General features: G+C 34.9%; 1 protein-coding gene across 1 annotated transcript in view; it reads right to left on the bottom strand.

Moving 5' to 3' along the window:
- SLC4A10 (solute carrier family 4 member 10) overlaps positions 1–20651 on the bottom strand; it is a 278985-nt gene that overhangs the window by 38646 nt on the left and 219688 nt on the right. Inside the window, exon 16 of the mRNA XM_090280326.1 lies at positions 797–902. Within this exon, the coding sequence (XP_090136452.1) occupies positions 797–902 (106 nt within the window). The remainder of the gene's footprint in view (positions 1–796; positions 903–20651) is intronic.

The following is a 20651-nucleotide window of genomic DNA, read 5'->3' as shown; positions in this document are numbered from 1 at the left end:
TGACTCAGATTTTTAAAATATTTATAAAAAGCAGAACTCTTTCAATTTTTCCAGTTGTGAGGTTTGACTAACAGAAGTAAAGGATGTAAATACAAATGGAAAAAAAATAAGTGCACAAACATTATAAAAGATTAAGAAGAATGGAGAGCTACAGCTATGAGAGAAATAAATCACAAAACAGAAATAAACAAAATATAGGTTTTTAAAAGGTACAGGATTTAAAAGTGCAAAATGTGTTGGAATCATCCTCTTTCCTGAGTGGGAGTTAAAATGAAAGTAGTAGTAAGAAATCCCTTCCTGAGGGAGGTACCAGAATTTTATTAACAAATTAACTTTTGTTCTTTCCAAAGATTTCAATATTTACACTAAAATACTCACAAACAGCCCCTCACCCACAGCATATTCTGAACAGCTGGAGCAGTATTACATAGCCAAGTAAAAGCGTTTTGGTTTCTTTACACAGAAGGGCAACTTAATTCTGCTATATGGTTTCATGTAGGTCAACACCATTCTTATTTAATATGCTTTCAGTTAGTCTGCTCATGTTATACTGTGCATGTGTGCTTTCAGCGCAACTCAGGCCTACGGACTATTAGAGAAAACTTAATAATGAAAGAAAACCCTAGTTTACTGATGAATACTTGAAACACGTAAAATTAAGAAAAAAAATCACTTATTTAGTAGTATGCATTCAAAAAAATTTAATTAATGGTGATAATTCATTCACAATTTTAACAAACGCCGCAAAACAGTAACACAATTCAAGATATGACTTGGTTTTCAATGTTTCACTTACTGACACAGTTAGGTTCTCCCACATTATGTCAGAGGCAGAAATATTGGACTCCCTCCATTCCTTTAGTGTGTCATTGCTGGGATTATGGGGTTCCACACAGTTACATCTGAAAAGGCAAAATGTGAAGTTTGTGAAAAAAGTATCTTTTTTGTCAAAACAAATGTGGAATAAGTCTTTCTTCCCTAGTCATGGCCTTCCTCCAACTAAGAGATAAGAGGTTTGGTCATCTTAAACAATTCTGGGACAGACTATTTCCAGAAAGCAGAATAGATGTATTGCCAGGGCATGAGAGCACTCTGTAGTGTTTCCTGGAAGGAGGTCATTCCCTCTCTGTCCCAGTCAGAGAAAGTTTTTTAAAGTGAAGGCTAGAATGCAGGAGACCTTTCAAACCAGCATGCTTTCTAGCCTTTAAAATGATAATTTGTCTCTAAATTATAAGTCAAGAGGAAAAAATAGTAAACATCCAAATCTACAATTATGATTTCCTTATTTTTTTTAATATTGTAAAGCCATATCACTTGAAGTTGGAGTTATTTAATTCATATTCTAAAGATTATTAATAACTTTGCTATATGATTCAAAACTTCCCTGGCTGGTTTGGCTCAGTGGATTGAGCGTCGGCCTGCGAGCTAAGTGTCGCTGGTTCGATCTTCCAGTCAGGGCACATCAGAGAAGGAAAACTCTGACTCCAAAAAACCTCCGCTGCCTTGCGGCATACCTCTTCAGGGGAAAGGCTAAGGGAGTAAACCCCGACAGAAAATCTGGAGCCGGAGTCCCTAAGGCGGTTTGACGTTGTAGTCAACACCGGCAACTCCTGCGGCGCACCTGAAGCCAAGCTGTATTGACTCCGTCTTTCCCTTGGACCCTTCAGCTGCAAAGAGAGGGGGGGTCTGCTGCATGGGCAACAGCAGACCCTCCATATCACCCTGCCCAGGCTCTGTAGCTTCAGCTTCACTGGAGAGGACACCCCAGCGTCATCGCAAGATGTCGATTCAACACGGGAGGAGACAGATACCGTGTCACTCCCGAGTCGGACTGCACAGCCATTCTCGGCGGTGCAGATAGACTCTTAAGAAGCTACACCATCGTCTCTCGAGACGGACGGCTGCCGACGACGACGATGATTCAAAATTAAAGCTGGGTTGAAATCTAAGTACCTCAGGACATACTATTTCTTATTCTGAGTGATAGTCCTGTTAAATATCAAACAATCAATACACCAACGTTTTTGAGTATCTCCTACATATAGGGAACCATAATAATTGCTGGGTGGGGATAGCAGCAAAGAGGATAAGAAAGAGTTGGGCATAGTAATGTTATTATATACTAGAAAATAGTTTCTGATCTTATGTTCTTTATAACTTTATTAATCAATGAGAAGACACAAGAAAAGATGACCAATAAATTAATGGCTTTAGAAGTTAACTTCAATTTACAAATGGTTTGTTTTCAAAAATCCATTTGCAATCCTAGTATTTGTTCTTCAGAAAGATTTTCTTATAGAAATATTTTATAAATGGTGGTTGGGCTTCCACATATGCTGTATAAAATGAAAATTAGTTGGACTGCAGTTATATTGGTATTAATAGAACTGTAGGACCTAACTACCATTTCTAGCATTACCTCTATAGAAAAATATCTTACAGTTTCTACTTGGTAAGTCACTCTGCCTAAGCAACAGTAAGGAACTTAATCTGTTTTCTTTACCACTGCTCATTCATCTTTCAACACTCAAAGTTGAGTGTCTATTATTGCAAGAAACTCTACTTAACTTTGGCAATATGGACAGTATTGTTCCTGCTCTCACTAAGGATGTTAGAGAATTCTCAACTGGGTTCACTTAGAGCTGGACCTCTAAGAGGGCCAATGGTTGCAATGAGAAAGTTGGTGACAAGATTTTAAGGGAATGAATGTGGAAGCATTAGCTATCAAGGGTGACTTCTATGACAACAGAGGGAGAAGCTATAGCAAAAGGGAAACAAAAGTACCTAAGATGCAGTAATAGACATTTATTAATGCCAGCTATTCAAAGCTATAGGCTCCTAAGTCCTGATTGGCCCTATGTAGTCATGGAAGATAGGCCTTTGTGTCAGAAAGCTCTGTTCTTTACTGGCTGTGTGGCCATGAGCAAATTATTCAAGCACTCTATTTTGAAGATTGAGTAACCTGATATATATTAATTGCCTGGAATATATTTAGGCAGTTTTGAAAATGTGGCTGCTATCATCATGATCATGATCAGTATTAATTCTGGTTCATTTCTTAGTCTTTCACAAAATGCAATAAAACTATTAACTTTCACCTTGATAAAACACACAAAGAACACTAGGCCTTCTCTAACATGCTGATGCTCTTTTCATTTTGTTTCCAATGCTTTAAAGAGATTTAAACTCTAATCAGTATTAGAAGAGTTTTGCTACTATTGTTACCAATCTATAGAAAAAAATCCTCATTTAATTTTGGTTCTGGGTCATTAGATCACTGGAAAAATATACTAGAGATACTATATGCATATAAAGAGAACAATTTATTTTAAGAAATGTAAATTATTTTTTAAAAATAATACTAAAACCATTAAATTGCTGAATATTTTCTAAAATTGAGAACCAGATCTGGCTTCTGGCTTAAGAAGGAGGACTGAACTCACATATTTATTTTCTCTCATTATCCAGAATTCATTAAGCAAAGGAATATTATAAAAATAAACAGAAGGGGAAACATCAGCCAAAGAGATATGTAAACCAATGGAATATAAAAAGCAAGATGTTTGAAAGAGCAGAACAGAGGAATAATAGCAATAGTGGTACTTATACATATAATCCTTAAAATACTAGTATTATGCATATGAAAATATAGAGGCGAGAGTGACTTGGCCAAGGTTACACAGCTAGAAAAGTCAGAGCCGGAATTTGAAACTTTTAAACACCAACTGCAATGGAGGATGCATCTGGCCTACTGAGTAGAACCCCAAAGAGGATCTGGACTGAGAGTAGGGCTCACACTCAACAAAGAAGTAAAGTGAGAGCTGGAGCTGAAAATGCAGAAACTATTGTTTAATTCAGAAGTCCTACCTGCAATACTACGTACTTATAGACATATGACTTTATAGAATGGCATCAGACTTTTCTCTCAGAAATGCTACAAAGAGTATGAGGCAAAATTATTTTGAACCTAGAATCCTATATTGAGTCAAACCATCAAATTAAATTTAAGGGATGATTTTTTAAATGCTGAATTTTTCTGTAGATTTTAAAGGTTTTTTTGCATGCATTCTTAATTAGAAAGCAAATTAATAAATAAAAAAATAGGATATGAAATGAAGAAAAGAGTGGTTTCTAAGATTACATACACACACAAGAAACTAGTAGAATAAATGAATTCAGCAAAGTTGCGGGACAAAACTCAACAGACAAAAATCAGTTACACTAGCAATGAACAATCTAAAAAGGAAATTAAGAAAACAATCCCATTTACAATAACATCAAAAAAGAATAAAAGGGTTAGAAATAAACTTAACCAGGGAGGTGAAAGACATCTGCCCTTAAAACTATAAAACATTGCTGAAAGAAAAGAAAGAAGACAAATAAATGAAAGGTAAAAAAAGTGTTCACATAACGGAATACCTAATGTTGCTAAATGCCCATACTATCCAAACTGACTCTACAAATTCAATGCAATTTCCTTCCAAATCCCAAAGTCATTTTTTACAGGAAAATAAAAATCCTAAAATTCATATGGAATCATAAGGAATCCTGAATAGCAAAAATCATCTTGAGAAAGAAGAACAAAGTTGGATGCTTTACATTTTCTGATTTCAAAACATATTACAAAGCTATAGTAATCAAAACAGTACAGTACTGGCATAAATACAGACATATGGAACAACAGAACAGAATAGGGAGCCCTGAAATAAACCCCCACATATACAGTCAGATGATCTTTGACAAGGACATCAAGACTACACAGTGGTAAAAAAGAATAGCCTCTTCAACAAATGGTGGATACCCACCTCCAAAGGAATGTAACTGGACTGTTATCTTACACCGTATAATTCAAAATGGATTAAAGACTTGAAACTATAAACTATAAAATTCTTAGAAGAGGGAAAGTTTTATGGTGTTGGTCTTAGCAAAATTTCTTATATATGACTTCAAAATTACAGGCAACAAAAGCAAAAATATACAGTGAGACTACATCAAACTAAAGTTTCTGGTTAGTAAACAATCAACAAAGTGATAACTCAGCCTTTGCAATGGGAGAAAATATTTGCAAACTATGTATCTCATTAGTAATTAATATCCAAACTATATAAGGTATTCTCATAACTCAATAGCAATAAAACTAATAACTTGATTTAAAAGGAATTAACATGATTGTGTCTGGCAGTGTTGTGATGAGGAGTGAAGACCCCAGATGTGGGACCAACTGGTTAAGGTATAATAGACCAGAAGCCACTCAGAAACAGTCTCTTCACTGATGAACTCTCAAGGAGCCCAATGTTTCTGCTCATGAAATTTCCATTTTACTGGAAAACAAATGCTGACTACCAAATCATCTTGAATGAGGCAGTGTTGCTTTCCTGAGTAATTATTCATTCCAATGACTAAAACCTATTGTGCCAACTGTTCTAAGAAATTAGAAACTGGGGTGTATACTTACATATAGAGTGATAGAAATTAAAGATTAGTGTGGTAAAACAGCCTGTTTTTGTTGGGAAATCTTATTTCTATAAAGAGTAAAAATATAGTTGTGTTAAGATTACAAACAGAAATGTATCTTAATGCCTAAAGGAGAAACATTAGCAATTATGAAAAAAAAAATATTTCTCTGTATTTCTGAAAACTTTCTGTTGTTTCCCATTCTATTTTCCAAAAACAAAGGAAGTCCTTATGTTTTCCCTATTTTGTGTTATTTGTGATTTGTGTATATGTTTGCAATATGTCTAGAATGGAACCTATAAAAAATCTAAGTTTGGATCTAGCTGGGATGGCATGCCATATTTTTTATCTAAAGGATCTATTTTTCCTTTTTGTACTTTATACTCAATACATAAAAACTATTTTAAAAATCTATGAAGCCCCAAGATTTTCAGGTGGTCTCTTCTAAAATGTAAGTGCTGATTTTATCAGGATGTTTTGTCAGCTTTGTTGAAGGGGCAGATTATTCAGTGATTTCCAACCCCGCATTAGAAGAAAGGTCTTCTAATGCTACCCACCATCTTAAGGACATTAAATAAATCCTGGCCTCTGAGTGGAAAGAGAAGTAAAGCTTCCATTGGGAAATAATATTAAAATGAATCTTGACTCTGCCCCTTTGGACCTATTTGACCTTAGGAAACCACACAACCTCTTTGAGCTTTTATTAACTCATTTTACATCAAAAATAGCTATAGTAATAGTGCAATGTCATGTTGAGGTTTTAAAAGGGTACTAGAACATAAGTAAAACTTCCAGTACTATTTTTATAATGTAGTAGATGATCAATATAAAGTACCTTACATATGCTTGTTATGTAGGTTATAAAATAGTTTGCTATAATCCAAAATCTCAAATCACTCCTATGAGTGGTAGGACAGGTATTTTTGTGCCCATTTAAAAATGAGAAACCAAAGCTCAGCAGCAGGCTGGTACCATGGAAAGGATGAGGCAGGGTATAGGATTTCAGGTCTGTACTCCTTACATAAATGGAGCCCGTAGGAAATGGAGTAGGCAAAAGAAGCCTCTTTTACTTAACATTGTCTTACTTCCGTTCCAACTAGTCTTAACTGTATTCTGTAGCAGCCAACACCGCTACAGAATACAGTTTGGTTTCTACATTTTACAGATGGAGCAAACAGCCATACCTGCTGATAGATTTAGATTTGAATTCAGGTCTGTTTGATCCTGAAACCTCTGCTCTTTCAGTTATAATATGCTTCTGCTAGATGTAACTCTGTGCCACTTCCTTCAGCATAGCCAGAATGAGATGGCACCAGAACAAATTAAGGAGGCTCCGTTTCACTCTGTAAGCCTCCTAGCTTCCCCTCTCATGACCGCCCTCCTTTAAGATATTTCTCCCCAAAATGCCAGTAGCCCTGCCCTCATATCATGATAACTATACCATCATGCCCAGATTCCTATTTTTCATAGCGTCATCTAAACCTGGCCTCGTATGACTTTGCTCACGTGGCCTGTGTGGGCACCATTCCCTCAGGGCCCTGGGCTGTTTTTCAGAGCGATTGTACATGTCAGTGAGAACAATGCCATAATGTGTTACTCCATGCCTGGGAGTACATTGATATTTTCACAGTGATGGTCTGAAAATACTAAGAAATTTGGTATAAAAATGGCAAGTTCATAGAAAAGACACTTTTTGAAGAGTCCGGTCTATAAGTGGACATTAGTCACCTGAGCCTTCTTGTCAGGGCTATCTCTTGTTAATAACATTCCGCAGCAATAGATGAATTCCAAATAGGAAAAACATGTTTTTTTTAATCTAAAAGATTTATTTTATACATCACAGATACCATGGATACCCAACCAACAACCAAATCATTATTGTTTCCTGAGTTACGTGAATGCAGCAACCACTACCTTAAGGGAACAGGTGCACTGCTCCTTCCTCAGTCCGCTCCTCTGACCTTTGAAATCTCAGCAGTCTCGGGGGCTGCAGGCTTGGACTGGAAGCATGAAAAAGGTCTCTCTCTCAACCCTTCTTTTGTTGGTTCGGAGAGGCTCTGGCTATTTACATTTTATGTTCTTAAACATCAAAAGCAGATATTCTAAATAAATAAACCAATAATAAAATGAGAAAAAAAATTCCCACTTTCCTATTTTTCACCTATACTGATGAACCTACTCCAATCAAAAACTACAAAGAGAGAAAAGGGAAAGAAAGGGAAAAAAAAAAATAACGAGAGATAGCAATGTAAGAAGATAAAAAGTAAGTTTGGATTAATTCTTCTGTTAATTTCATCCATAGTAATTTTTAGAGACTCTGGTCATATAATGGAAGTATTAATGCAAAACAAAAATCTTTAGGTACATGAGTGCTTAGAATACTGGACTTTGGACTCTTTAGCCAAGGTTCCCAAGCACTTGACCTGAGCGACTTAGGACAAGTTCCCTAACTTCTCTATATTTGTTTTCTTAAAGTGGGGAAAATGATAGTAAAACCTCACAGGGTTACTACAAATGTAAAATGAGTTAATATAAGTTAAAGCACCTGGATCTGGCATAAGTAAGTCTTATTTAGGTGTTAGATATCATCACCATTGTTATTGTTATTACTATTGTTATCAGACTGGAAAGTCCAACAATCCAAAGGAAATAGAATAGATAGTACTTGCACTTGTTTTACATTATTAAAAATACCAGTATAAAATGCCAATAATTCTGATTTATGGCATTAGGTTGTGTGGCTTAAAATGCACTCTTCCTCAAAACACTATCTTTTCCTGTCCATCCCTTCCCCCCAGATGTGTGTGCTCTAAGCCATCTTGCTTATGCAAATGGCTACAGAGTGATTAGATAAACATTATAATTAAATGCCCTCATCTAAAAGTCTTTGTTTTGTTTCAAGGCTAATGGAGGTGATCAGTCTTCTTTACTGGAGAAAAGACTGTGGCTGTCTTCTGGAAAACATAATTTGGTAGAACTCCCTTCAACATTATTACCAATTTTAGTTCCTGGGTTACAGAAGATCTCTTTTTGCCTTTGTAGTGATTATTAGTGCCTTCCTTTGTGTGCTGAGCAGTAAAGGTTTGTGATTCTTTTCTTTTTTTAAAGTCTGTTTATTGACTAAATTAGCCCCCAGAGTGCTGTGCTTGAGCAAGTTAGGTATTAATATTGTATATGTCATACAATCAGAGAATTATGATCTGTAGAAGTCAAACATTTTTATTCCTATTCTTTTTTTCTATTTCAAAAGTATTTTGAATTAGTGAAATAATAAAATCACACTACAGAATATTTATTAAGTAAAAAACAAAAAAAGGAAATCTTTCACAGTCTTTCCATTAGTTACTGTAATTTTTGACATTTCTTTCAGTTGTTCTTATTATGTTTTCAACATATTTATGGGCATACAGCATTTTAAAGCCCCATCAGTGGGCTTTGAGAAGCAATGTGAAATGTTCTGTGTTGGGCTGTAAGAGAGTAATTCTGGCTCCTTCATAGAGAACAGTCTGTGGAAGAGCAAGGGTAAAATCAGGGTCACCAGTTGGGAGGCAACTGTAACAATCTAGACAAGAGGCTATGGACGTTGAGAGGGTGGCAGGTAGTATTTAAAATTTATACAGAGAGCCATTATATTTGTTAAAAAGTCTGGGTGGGTGAGAGAGTAGTCAAAAATAAATCCATGGGTTTTTTGTTTTTGTTTTTGTTTTTGTTTTTCTCTTTTCTTTTTTTCTTTTAGAACAGCTGAAAGGATGGAATTACCATTAATGGGAAAGACTTCAGTTTGCTATCACAACTCGAACATAAATAAAACTAAACTATAAGCATTTACTCAGTATATTAGTTTTCTAGGGCTGCCATAGCAAAATACCACAGACCAGGTGGCTTAAATAATAAAAAGTTATTTTTTTACAGTTCTGGAGGCTAGAAGTCTGAGACCAAAGTCTCATGAAGGCTGATTTCTTCTGAGGCTTCTCTCTTTGGTTTGCAGGTGCTACCCTCTTGCTACGTCCTCATGTGGTCTTTTCAATGTGCATGTGCATTCTGGTATCTCTTTGTGTGTCCATATATCCTCTTCTTATAAGGACACAAGTCGAATTTAATTAGGACCCACCCATATGACCTCATTTAACCTTAATTACCTCTTTAAAGCCCCTATCTCCAAATATAGTCATATTCTAAAATATTGAAGATTGGGGCTTCCACATACAAATTTTGGCAGAACACAATTCCACCCCTAACACAAAGTGATATGATTTCAGAATGAGTAGGGACCCCTCTCTTACTTCCTAAAGTCTGCTTTTATAATTGAAAACAAAAATCCTACCATAGGTGCTCATTCTTTTAAATACAAAAATGAAAAATTTTGGAATAAATCTAGTCTTGTGCTAATCATCTGTAGAGCAAGTTCTTACAGACTGTGAAGACCCCAGGTAGGTACCTATGCAATGAAGAGATGAGTAACATAATGGGGTGAGTAGAAGCAGTGGAACTGGCCTCAACACAAATTTCATTGAGACTAGTAATGAGCATTCATTTACAGAACATATTTTGTTACCCTTCACATAATATTTGAACAGTCTTACAGAGAAATTATTTATAAAGACAGTTTTTTAGGTGATATATAAAAACTGTTTTGACTGCTACTTATAGCTACGAGAATAGAATGTTTTTACAAAGTAAACTTTTTCCTTTCCAGTAGTTATATATATATGCCTCTTCACTTGATGTTTTCCTGTTTGTTAAAAAAGAGATGTAAGGCACTTAAGCTGAACACCTTACATAATCAAGAATTGAATTCATAAGTAGAAAAATTTTGTAAGCTAACTGAACTTGACTAATTCTATAAATATTGAGTAGAAATAGTAGTCGAAGCAATTAACATATTAACCTCCATAGTTAAAGGGAAGTGTTTCTTTTTCCAAAATAAGTTATTAGCAATGGCTCTAAGCATGCTTTTAGCATGACTAAAACTATAAAGTACATAGTGGTGCTACTTAAAACATCCAACAATGAATGAATAATGCAGCAACATTTTACATGAACAAGATTAATTTGCTCAAAACATCCCAGTAGGTACAACAGATACCCTGAGTAAAGCAATCAAATCACATTCAAAGGGCCAGCATTGGCATCATATTAATTTCATAAAGAATCAATGACAATATGCTGAACAGGTGAGATAAAGTTGACTGGCAGAATGAGATCACACCATCTAATAGAAAACATAACACTGAGAAATGTGGGCTCTACTCTTTGGTATGCTTTATATGATTATTAATAAGTCATAAGCCATTAACTTGTTCTATAAAATACATTCTATCTGGTCCATAGGATTTTAATAAATATAAAGTGATGTATTTTAAAGGATTTTTTAAATTGTTAATTTCCCTGGAATTAAAATGTAAAAAAATAAAACTTCAGTGAACTTAATTTAACTGATGTTTAGAAATTAAAATTGCTATATAGTTGCTAAAGCAATGGTTCACAACTTTTTATAGCTATGTATTTCTATTTATTCTGTCAAATAACTACATGCTTTTATTAATTCATGTTTTTTTTTTGGTTACAATGGGCTTTAAGGACATAAAAATCCATTGGAATTTTTTAAACATTTTATTATAAATACTTGATTTAAAAAAAAACTCTTTTGCCTATTTAAGCTTTCTCTGCTTTTCTCTAGTTGCATGTGTATCAGTGGTTGATAAACAATGATTTTAAAAAATGTTTAAATTCCAGCAGTTGGAAAACCTATTAAGAAGCTTGTAGATCCCACCATCTGCAGGCAAATAATACTACAATGTGTCTCAGAAGAGCAAAGAAAATCATTTTTTTCAGTTGCACATAAAGCCATATATATTAAACACTGATTGGGAAATATGGGCAAAACATTTCATGCTTTTCTAATTGAAAAAATATATATACCATGGGTGCTTCTGGAAGAAATAAAATTAGCCTTCTACTAATCGTTCTGAGTATCTCAACAAAGTGAGATACTGCATTTTTTAAAATGTTTTTTATTGATTATATTGTTACAACAGTTCCAATTTTCTCCCCCTTGCTCCCCTCCACCCAGCACCCCCCTCCCCCAAGATACTGCATTTTTGATACACAAACACATGACCTATGGTCATCCAATGTATATTTTTAAGAATTTTTTAAAACTTTATTTGAGAGGGCAAGGGAGGGAGAAAGAGAGGAAGAGAACACCGATGTGTGAGAGAAACAGCAATCAGTTGCCTCTCGCATACACCCCAACCAGGGACTAGGCCTACAACCCAGGCATGTGAGCTGACAGGGAATTGAACCAGCAACCTTTTGCTTTGCGGGACTTTCAACCATCTGAACCACACTGGTCAGGGTATTCAATGTATCTTAAAGAAACCACCAATCCCTGCTTGGTACTTTCCCTCTAATATGGATGTTCACGCAAATGTTTGCCCTTTCACAACTATTTGACAAGAAAGTATGAAAGATAAATCTATTTAAGTTTTGTAAATCTATAGTTACAGAGAAAAAAATAGCAGCTGGAGGTAGATCTGGGAAGTAATATTGTTGAAAGACACTTAACAAAGGCTTTCTTGTTACCTACCAACTCCCTGGCTCTCTAGAGGCAGAAAAATGAAGAGACAAACTTGTAATTTAAAGGTTCATAATTTGTTAGGAACAATGAGGATAAAACAGGTAAATGATAAACTTATACTAGATAATATCACTACTGGAGATAAGACTTTATTAAAACAAGAATTTAGCTCAAAAGCAGGAAGGGAAAACAAAGATAGCAAGTGTTTGGATTAAGAATCAACAATAACAGTCAGGGCACATGACTAGGTTGCACGCCAGGTCCCCAGTTGGGGGCGCGTGAGAGGCAACCACACAGTGATGTTTCTCTCCCTCTCTTTCTCCTTTCCCCGCTCTCTAAAAACAGATAAAGAAAATAAAATAAAGTAAACTTGTAAAAAAAATTTAACACTTAAAAAAAAGAATCAACAATAAGATGAGTTGTCAGAAATTTATTTACTGAAGAATAATTTTGAGTGCCTACTATTATATTTATTTGATTCTATGATGTCAGATAATTCACTTTCTTAATATCAGCTTTTTAAGAGAGAAAAAACTCTGTTAAATGTGCATACGAGCTGCAAGAAGCATTTCAGAAATGTAAAACTATGAACAAACATATTTATTTTGTGATATGTGCCAAATATTTTGCTACCACAGAGGGTACAAAGGTGTGCCTGCCTTATATTTATGAACCTAGCATTAGGGAGTTTAATCTAGTGGAGTTACACATACATTACACACAAGAAATAAAAATATATATAATTATGAAGTTATGTTGCAAGCAATTCTGGATAAATTTAGTTAAGTGTATATGGAGTAAAAAAGTGATTAAAAGTTGAAGTACAGGGGTTTCTCTAATCTGAGTTTTATTCTTTGTTTTTTTATTAGCCAGGACTATTGGGTCAATGAGCTATGATAACCTCCCTTTAATCTTCTTTCTCCCCACACCTCTGATCAGCTTTTGGAGTTCTGCTGAAGGTTGCAGTCCTGCCTCTCTTTCACATGACTTCTCCACCATGTTGGCACCCCGTCTAAATTTTCCATCAGAACTAGTTTTATGAATTCAATTTGTATATTTTTATCCCACATTAAAATTCTCATAACATTGCAAGTTTATTCAAAACTTCTAGCTGAAATCTTTAAGAGTAGTGTTAAAGATACTATAAAAGAATGCAATTGTCTTTACTGGTCAAACATAACTGGTCAGGTGATGTCAATTATATTACAACATGTTCAGTTAATCACTGTTCATTAAGTATTACTATATTCTATACTATTATGCTGGGACTATGAGAGATAAAATTGTTATGTTTTCTGTTTTAAAGGAGGTTTGAATCTAGTTAAGGAGATTAGAAAAATAATATTCTTCCATGAGTATATAATCAGGCAGTAAATAACATTTATCCAAAAGAAATCACTATTCTGGGTTAGGTAGAGGCTGGGACCGAAGAACAACAAAAAGCTGGAAGGGGGGGGAGGGCTCATCTCATAACCTAGTAGTGAGACCGCACTTTCTAACAGCTTGGTAATTATTGGATATTACTCACTTCCAGTATGCTGATATACTGGAAACTAGGATAATAGACCCCGCTCTTTGCTTTGATCCAACCAACTGCAAAGAGTTAATACAATCCTAATCTCTCTTTCATTAGCCATATTTGAGTGCATTAAATTATTACTATATATTTGAAGAAACATTTCATCTTCCATGAGCAGAATGCTTTGTTCTGATTTTGGAATTTCTTAAAAACAAAGCAACCTAGAAAAATTTATTTCCACAAACTCATTACTTATTGTTAACTTGACAAATTCAGCTTGATCATCTGGTGAAAGGTATATATATTCTTGAAACTAAATTGATTATCTTGGCACTTACTCTTGGAAAAATGAAAGAAAAGCTTATGGCTTCAAATACAAGGTCTGCATATTACCACATTATAAGATTATGATGCCACAGATACCAGGAATTCTAGTCTTAAAGGAATTAAATACATTTTGTTATTTGGTTGGCAAAACTATAAGTTTAAGGAGATCTGCGTATAAGAGGCCCCAGTAAAAAAAATATCTTTGAAATGTAGATGAGGCCTCTTCTTCAATATCTTACACCTCAGCAAAATATGTGAGCACAAAGACATGTTAAGACTGCAACTCAGATGTACTGCATCTTAGCATTGACATTTTCAAAGAATTTGTCTCATGAAAACTGTGAAAGCATGAGGCCAGCAACATCAGTAGAAAGCTTTAGGTGAGCAGGAGTATAAAGACTCTTAAAACTAATTAGGCCACAGTGACAAGAACAAAAAAAACACTGAAAGTGTCATATGAACTTCATGAAACACAAAATGTTTTGTGCAAAAGGGTGAGATTATACAATACATTGAAGTAGTCATTATTGTTAGCAATAACTTTTATTTATTTTCTTTAATGCACATGACTAAAAGTATGCTAATAAATATATGCATTATATGTATAGCAAAAAGGATTAGTTTTGCTTTTCCGAAGAGCAAGTGATAGCAATACCTGATCAGAATCATGTACACACCATGAGTGGTGCAGGAAACGAATGTGAAACCAAACAGAAGACAGTGCAATAAACACATTGGCCAAGGAGGCTGTTATTCTCTGTGTTTCTCTTACACCCATTTCAAGTCCAGGAGACATTAAAACCTCACGACCCACCAGGATGACTAAATCTTTCCATACCTCCTACCTCCCCAGTTTTGGTTGAGAAGGGCACTTGGGCAATGGAACACAGTGATTAGCCCACACTCCTACTCTGCCTTCTAATAATTAGGTTTCAGAGGTGCACACTGTGATAGAGTATAAAGTTTAAACTGGTAGGGATCATTTTTTAAAAAGCAAAGAAGGAAACAGTAAGCAAGGCAGGACCTGTGTCCTCTCATCTTGATCATCATGACAGGCAGGAATCATGGACAAATCAAGCAGTTTTTTTGTTTGTTTGTTTGTTTGTTTTTCCCCCTCAGATAAGTCTCTGAGCATTTGTTTACTTAACCCCACAATTTGTCTTGATCTTGTTATTTTTTGATTCCTGGAATTTTGCCCTCCCACATTTGTCTACTCTGTCATCTCTTCTCTCTCTTTCCTCTGTGTCCTCATTTTTAAACACATACATCTCTTGCTTATCATAAATTATCATTCTTGTGATCTCATCACCTGCTCCTAAGGCACTGTTCTTCACTTTCTTCAAGACCAAAGTGGCCTACACACATTTTCTTCATTTCTTTACCACCTACTTCCTTCCTAATTTTTTTGCAAACTGGATTCTAATCATGCCTCTTCTCTCCACCCAACACAGTTTCTTAAAGTTAACAATGATCTCTCTTTGTTATTCTGTTTGATCTCTATACCAAATCTCTCTAAAGATTTCCTGATACAGTGTTGTGCCTTGCCTTCTACAACCTGATATTATTTATGTTTTTTTCCCGTTACTCCTGTCTCTTTCCAATTTTTTATCTGTTGATTACAATTTCTTCATTCTTCTACCTTCAAGCTTGACCATTATTATCCAGGGCTCAGTCCTTGCTTCTCTGCTCTTTCTCCTTTCTGGACTTGGGGATTTTAAACTGTGATCCTGAGTCTGAAGTATCTTAGAAACTGCCATTAAGGGTACAGGGAACAGCTGAAACAGTCCGCAATTGTTGTCTCCACACCACTTCAAACAGGAGTTCTGCTTTCACCTTTTATATTTGTTCCATATTATTTCTTTTTGAGAGCTTATTTGTATCCATCAGTGTACTGAAAATTATATCCGACTTACAAAACCTAAGTCTGGTATCCTGTTTGCCACTGTCTATACGAGACCTTGAACAGATATTGCAAAGCATTGAGGGATTGCTTGCCTCTGGGCCTGAGCCATTCCCTTCTCTGAACCACTCTGCTACCCTGTTCCTCAGCACCTTTCTAGCTCATACTCATTTTACAGTCTCCTATGTTGCTTCATCCAAGAAGCCTTCTCTGAACCCAAAATCTGAGTTAGGAGCTCCTCTGCTGTGGTATCATAGCATTCTGTACCAATCCCTTAACACAGCATTTATTCCATTGTGTTGTCGGTTTGTCTGCATTCCCTATTAAACTGGAAGCTCATTGAGAACAGAGTATGTTTCATGGTTTCCTTAGCACCTGGCATAACGTCTGGCATGTAGTAGGTTTGAAAATCCAAGCAGAGATGAGTACACATCCTAGCAAGGATATTCAAATTTGGAGACACTGCTCTTTTTGCAACTGGGGATAACTCAAAAGGCAAGTGTCTCTGTTATCACTCATTCTGATCAAACTGTTCTTCCCATTTGCCTGCTTGATGGGTGTCCCTGAGGCCTCCTTCATCCATTTTCAGAACACTGTTCACAACACCCTCATTATTTGCTTTCATTGGAAAAGTTATTTTGTTTCCACTCTGATTTTCTTGCCCCAAAACAGAGGTATTACGGTTTAAAGCTATTTCTGAAGACCAAAGAAAAGTACTAAAAATCATGTTATTTTCCAAAATGTAATATAAAAATCATATAATCATATCAATAGATGAAGAAAAGCATTTGACAAAACCCAGCACCCGGTTATGATAAAAACTCTCAGCAAAGTGGGAATAGAGAGGACATACCTCATCATACTGAAAGTCATATATGACAACCCCACAGCTAACAGCACACTCAATGAAAAAAAAAAAGTGTTTTCCTCAAAATCAGGAACAAGACAGGGATGTCCACTTTCACCACTCTTATGCAACATAGTACTGGAAGTCCTAGCAACAGCAATTAGACAAGAAGAAGAAATAAAAGCCATCCAAAATGGAAAGGAAGAAGTAAAACTGTCGTTATTTGCAGATGACATGATAGTATATATAGAAAAACCTAAAGATTCCACCAAAAAACTACTAGAATTGATAAAGCAATTCAGTAAAGTAGCAGAATATAAAAATATTTAGAATTTGGTTGCATTTTTATTCACAAATAATGAACTCTCGGAAAGAGAAATTAAGAAAACAATCCCATTAACAGTTGCATCAAAAATTGCCTAGGAAAAAAATTAGCCAAGGAGGTAAAACACCTATACTTAAAAAATTGTAAGAAATTGAAGAAGATACAAATAAATCTAAGTGTATACTGTGCTCATGGATAGATTAAATTAATATCATTAAAATGTACATACTAACCAAAGGAATCTATAGGTCCAATGAAATTCCTATCAAAATACCAATGGCATTTTTCACAGAACTAGAACAAATAACCCATAAATTTATATGGAACCACAAAAGATAGAAATAACCATAGCAATCTTGAAAAAGAACAAAGTTGGAGGCACCACACTGACTGATATTAAGCTATACTTTATACTATAAGGTTATAGTAAGCAAAACAGCATGGTGCTGGTATTAACACAGACACATAGATTAATGGGATGGAATAGAGAGCCCAGAAATAAAGCTATGCCTATATGGTCAATTAATATTTGATAAAGGAGGCAAGAATATATAATGGGGTAAAGACAGTCTATTCAATGAATGGTGTTGGGAAAATTGGACAGCTACATCGAAAAATAAAAATAAAAATAAAGGAAACTAGACCACCTTGGTATATCATATACAAGAATAGACTTAAAACAGATTAAAGACTTAAATGTAAGTCTTGAAACCATAAAAATCCTAAAGAAAATATAGGCAATAAAATCTTGGACATTTCTCTAGCAATATTTTTTCTGATATATCTCCTCAGGCAAGGGAAACAAACAAACAAATAAATCAAAACGAGACTACATAAAACTAAAAAGTTTTTGCATAGCAAAGGAAAACATTAACAAAATGAAATGACAACCTACAAATGAAAGAAAATATTCATCAATAATACATCAAATAAGGGGTTAATTTTCAAAATTTTATAAAGTACTCATATAACTTAACATCAGATAACTAAACACTTTAATTAAAAAGTGGGCAGAGGATCTGAATATACACTTCTCCAAAGAAGACATACAGAAGGCCAATAGACATATGAAAAGGTGATCAATGTCACTAAGCATTGGAGAAATGCAAATTAAAACTACAATGGGATATCACCTTATACCTGTTAGAATGGCTACCAAAAATAAATCAACAAACAAGTATTGGCGAGAATGTAGAGAAAAGGGAAACTTTGGGGGGGGGGTGCGAATGGGGAGAGAAGGGGAATAAGTAAGGGAAGGGTTTAGTCAAAGAACATGTATAAATGACTCATGGACATGGATAACGGGGTGGTATAGGACTGTGGGAGAAGGGGTGAGCTGGGTGGGGGGAGCAATGGGGGAAAATGGGACAACTGTAATTGAAAAATAATAATAATAAATAAATAAATAAAAAAGAAAGAAAGAAAAGGGAACTCCAGTGTACTGTTGGTTGGAATGCAGATTGGTGCAGCCACTATGGAAAACAGTATGGACATTCCTAAAAAAATTCAAAATGAAACTTCCTTATGACCCAGTGATTCCACTTCTGAGTATATGAGGTCTGTCCAGAAAAAGTCCAGGCATTGTTAATACGAGAACAGTAACATTGATATAAACTGGGGCCAAGAAGTTCACTCATGGACTGGAATGCACATGAGTGTGAACAATGAATTTACTGTACTAGTCAATGGGGGCAGTAGATGTTGTTGAGTGAGCATGTGTACTGTGTGGCCATGGTATTCAAAATGACTGAGCGAGTAGAGCAATGAATCTGCATTAGATTTTGCATTAAGCTTGAATGTTCCTCCATGGAAACAATTTGGATGATTCAGAAGGCCACAGCTATGGGCAACTGGTGATTGGCAGCTTCATAATGACAATGCTCATGCTCACGCATCACATCTCGTGCAGAGTTTTTCGGCAAAACATCAAATCACCCAGGTTACCCAGCCCTGCTACAGCCCAGATTTGGTGCCCTACTACTTTGGCTTTTCCCAAAACTAAAATCATCTTTGAAAGGGAAGAGTTTTCAGAACATTGATGATATTCAGGAAAATATGATGGGGCAGCTGATGGTTACTGCGAGAACTGTGTGAGGTCCCAAGGTACCTACTCTGAATGGGACTGAGGTGTCATTTTCCTATGTACAATGTTTCTTAGACCTTGTGTCTTCTTCAATAAATCACTTTTTCATAAAGACAAATATTATATGATTTTACTTACATGTGAAATCTAAAGAACAAAATAGACAACCAAAGAAAAAAGAAACACTCACAGATATGGAGAACGGACTGATGGTACCAGAGGAAAGGGCATTAAGGATATGAATGAAAATGGTGACAGGATTAAGAAGTACAAATTGGTAGTTACAGTATACTCACAGGGATGTATAGTACAGCATAGGGAATATAGTTAGTAATATAATAACTATGTATGGTGCTGGTAGGTATTTAAAATATTTGGGGAATTCATAGAATATATGAGTGTCTAACCACTATGCTGTACACCTGAAACTAATACAAAATAATACTGAACATAAACCGTAATTGAAAAATAAAATTAAATAAATATATTAATTAATTAATTAATTATATTATGTTACTTTTAGTCTTATCATTGTATCTTTCTTAACAAAATTATAACATTGCACTATTTTGGTGTAATTTCAATAATTTCAGCTTCTTCTAATGGCAAAGAAAGATAATAAATCTTCAAAACATTAAGGCCATATCTAAGCAGTTAATAAAAGTAGAGGTTATAACTGTCTCGTAAAGAACATACTGTTTCAAATATTTGCTGTATAAAAATGTATACACAAATGCAACAAAAAATTCTCAAATCAAAGAGAGAACTCATATTGGGTTGGCCAAAAAAAAAAATGTGTTTCTGTAAGATGGCTTTAATAGTGCTTAGTTGTTCTTAATTTCATTCATAAGAATTTTGTTAGATTGTATTGTGACAGCTGTTGTATTGGTGTGCTTTAAAAGAAAACTTATCAAAATTAGTAAATTTTTGTGTAGCCATTTTAATATTCAAGATGAAAGAAAATATGCAACATTTTGGCATATTATACTTTGTTATTTCAAGAAGTTAAAAACACAACTGAAACATAAAATAAGATTTGTGCAGTATATGGAGAAGGTGCTATGATTGATCAAGTGTCTCTAAAGTGGTTTGCCAAGTTTTGTGCTGGAGATTTCTCACTGGACGATGCTCCATGTTCAGGTAGACCAGTTGAAGTTGATAGGGACCAAATTGAGATTAACTGAGAACAATTGATGTTATACCACATGGCTGATAGCCAACATACTACTCAAAATATCCAAATCAGTAAAGTTATTGGTGAAAATAGAAAATATCTCTTTTATTTTACAGGAAAAAAACATACAAACTTTTTGGCTAACCCAATACAATGTCCACACACAGTATAAAGCACAGCCTTAGGGAAATTCTAAACTAGAAAAAACAATAGGTTCAATCCCATTTTTAATCCTAAACTGTATATTAACTTCAGCAGGCAATATCTGAGTACTTCCATTATAAATGTCGTAAGTTCTAAAAGCAATATTATATTTTTTAAAACTGAGGTTATATTAATAAAATTGTGCAGGTTTAAGGTGTAGAATTCTATAACACATCACCTGTACATTGTACTGTGTGTTCATCACCCCATATCATCTCTGTTTCCACCATATTTCATT

Source organism: Furipterus horrens, unplaced genomic scaffold, assembly GCF_987537825.1.
Source record: "Furipterus horrens unplaced genomic scaffold, mFurHor1.1.pri manual_scaffold_1, whole genome shotgun sequence".
Taxonomy (NCBI): Eukaryota; Metazoa; Chordata; class Mammalia; order Chiroptera; family Furipteridae; genus Furipterus; species Furipterus horrens.
Note: the sequence above shows the minus strand (reverse complement) of the source record. Positions and strands in the feature narration are given on the sequence as shown.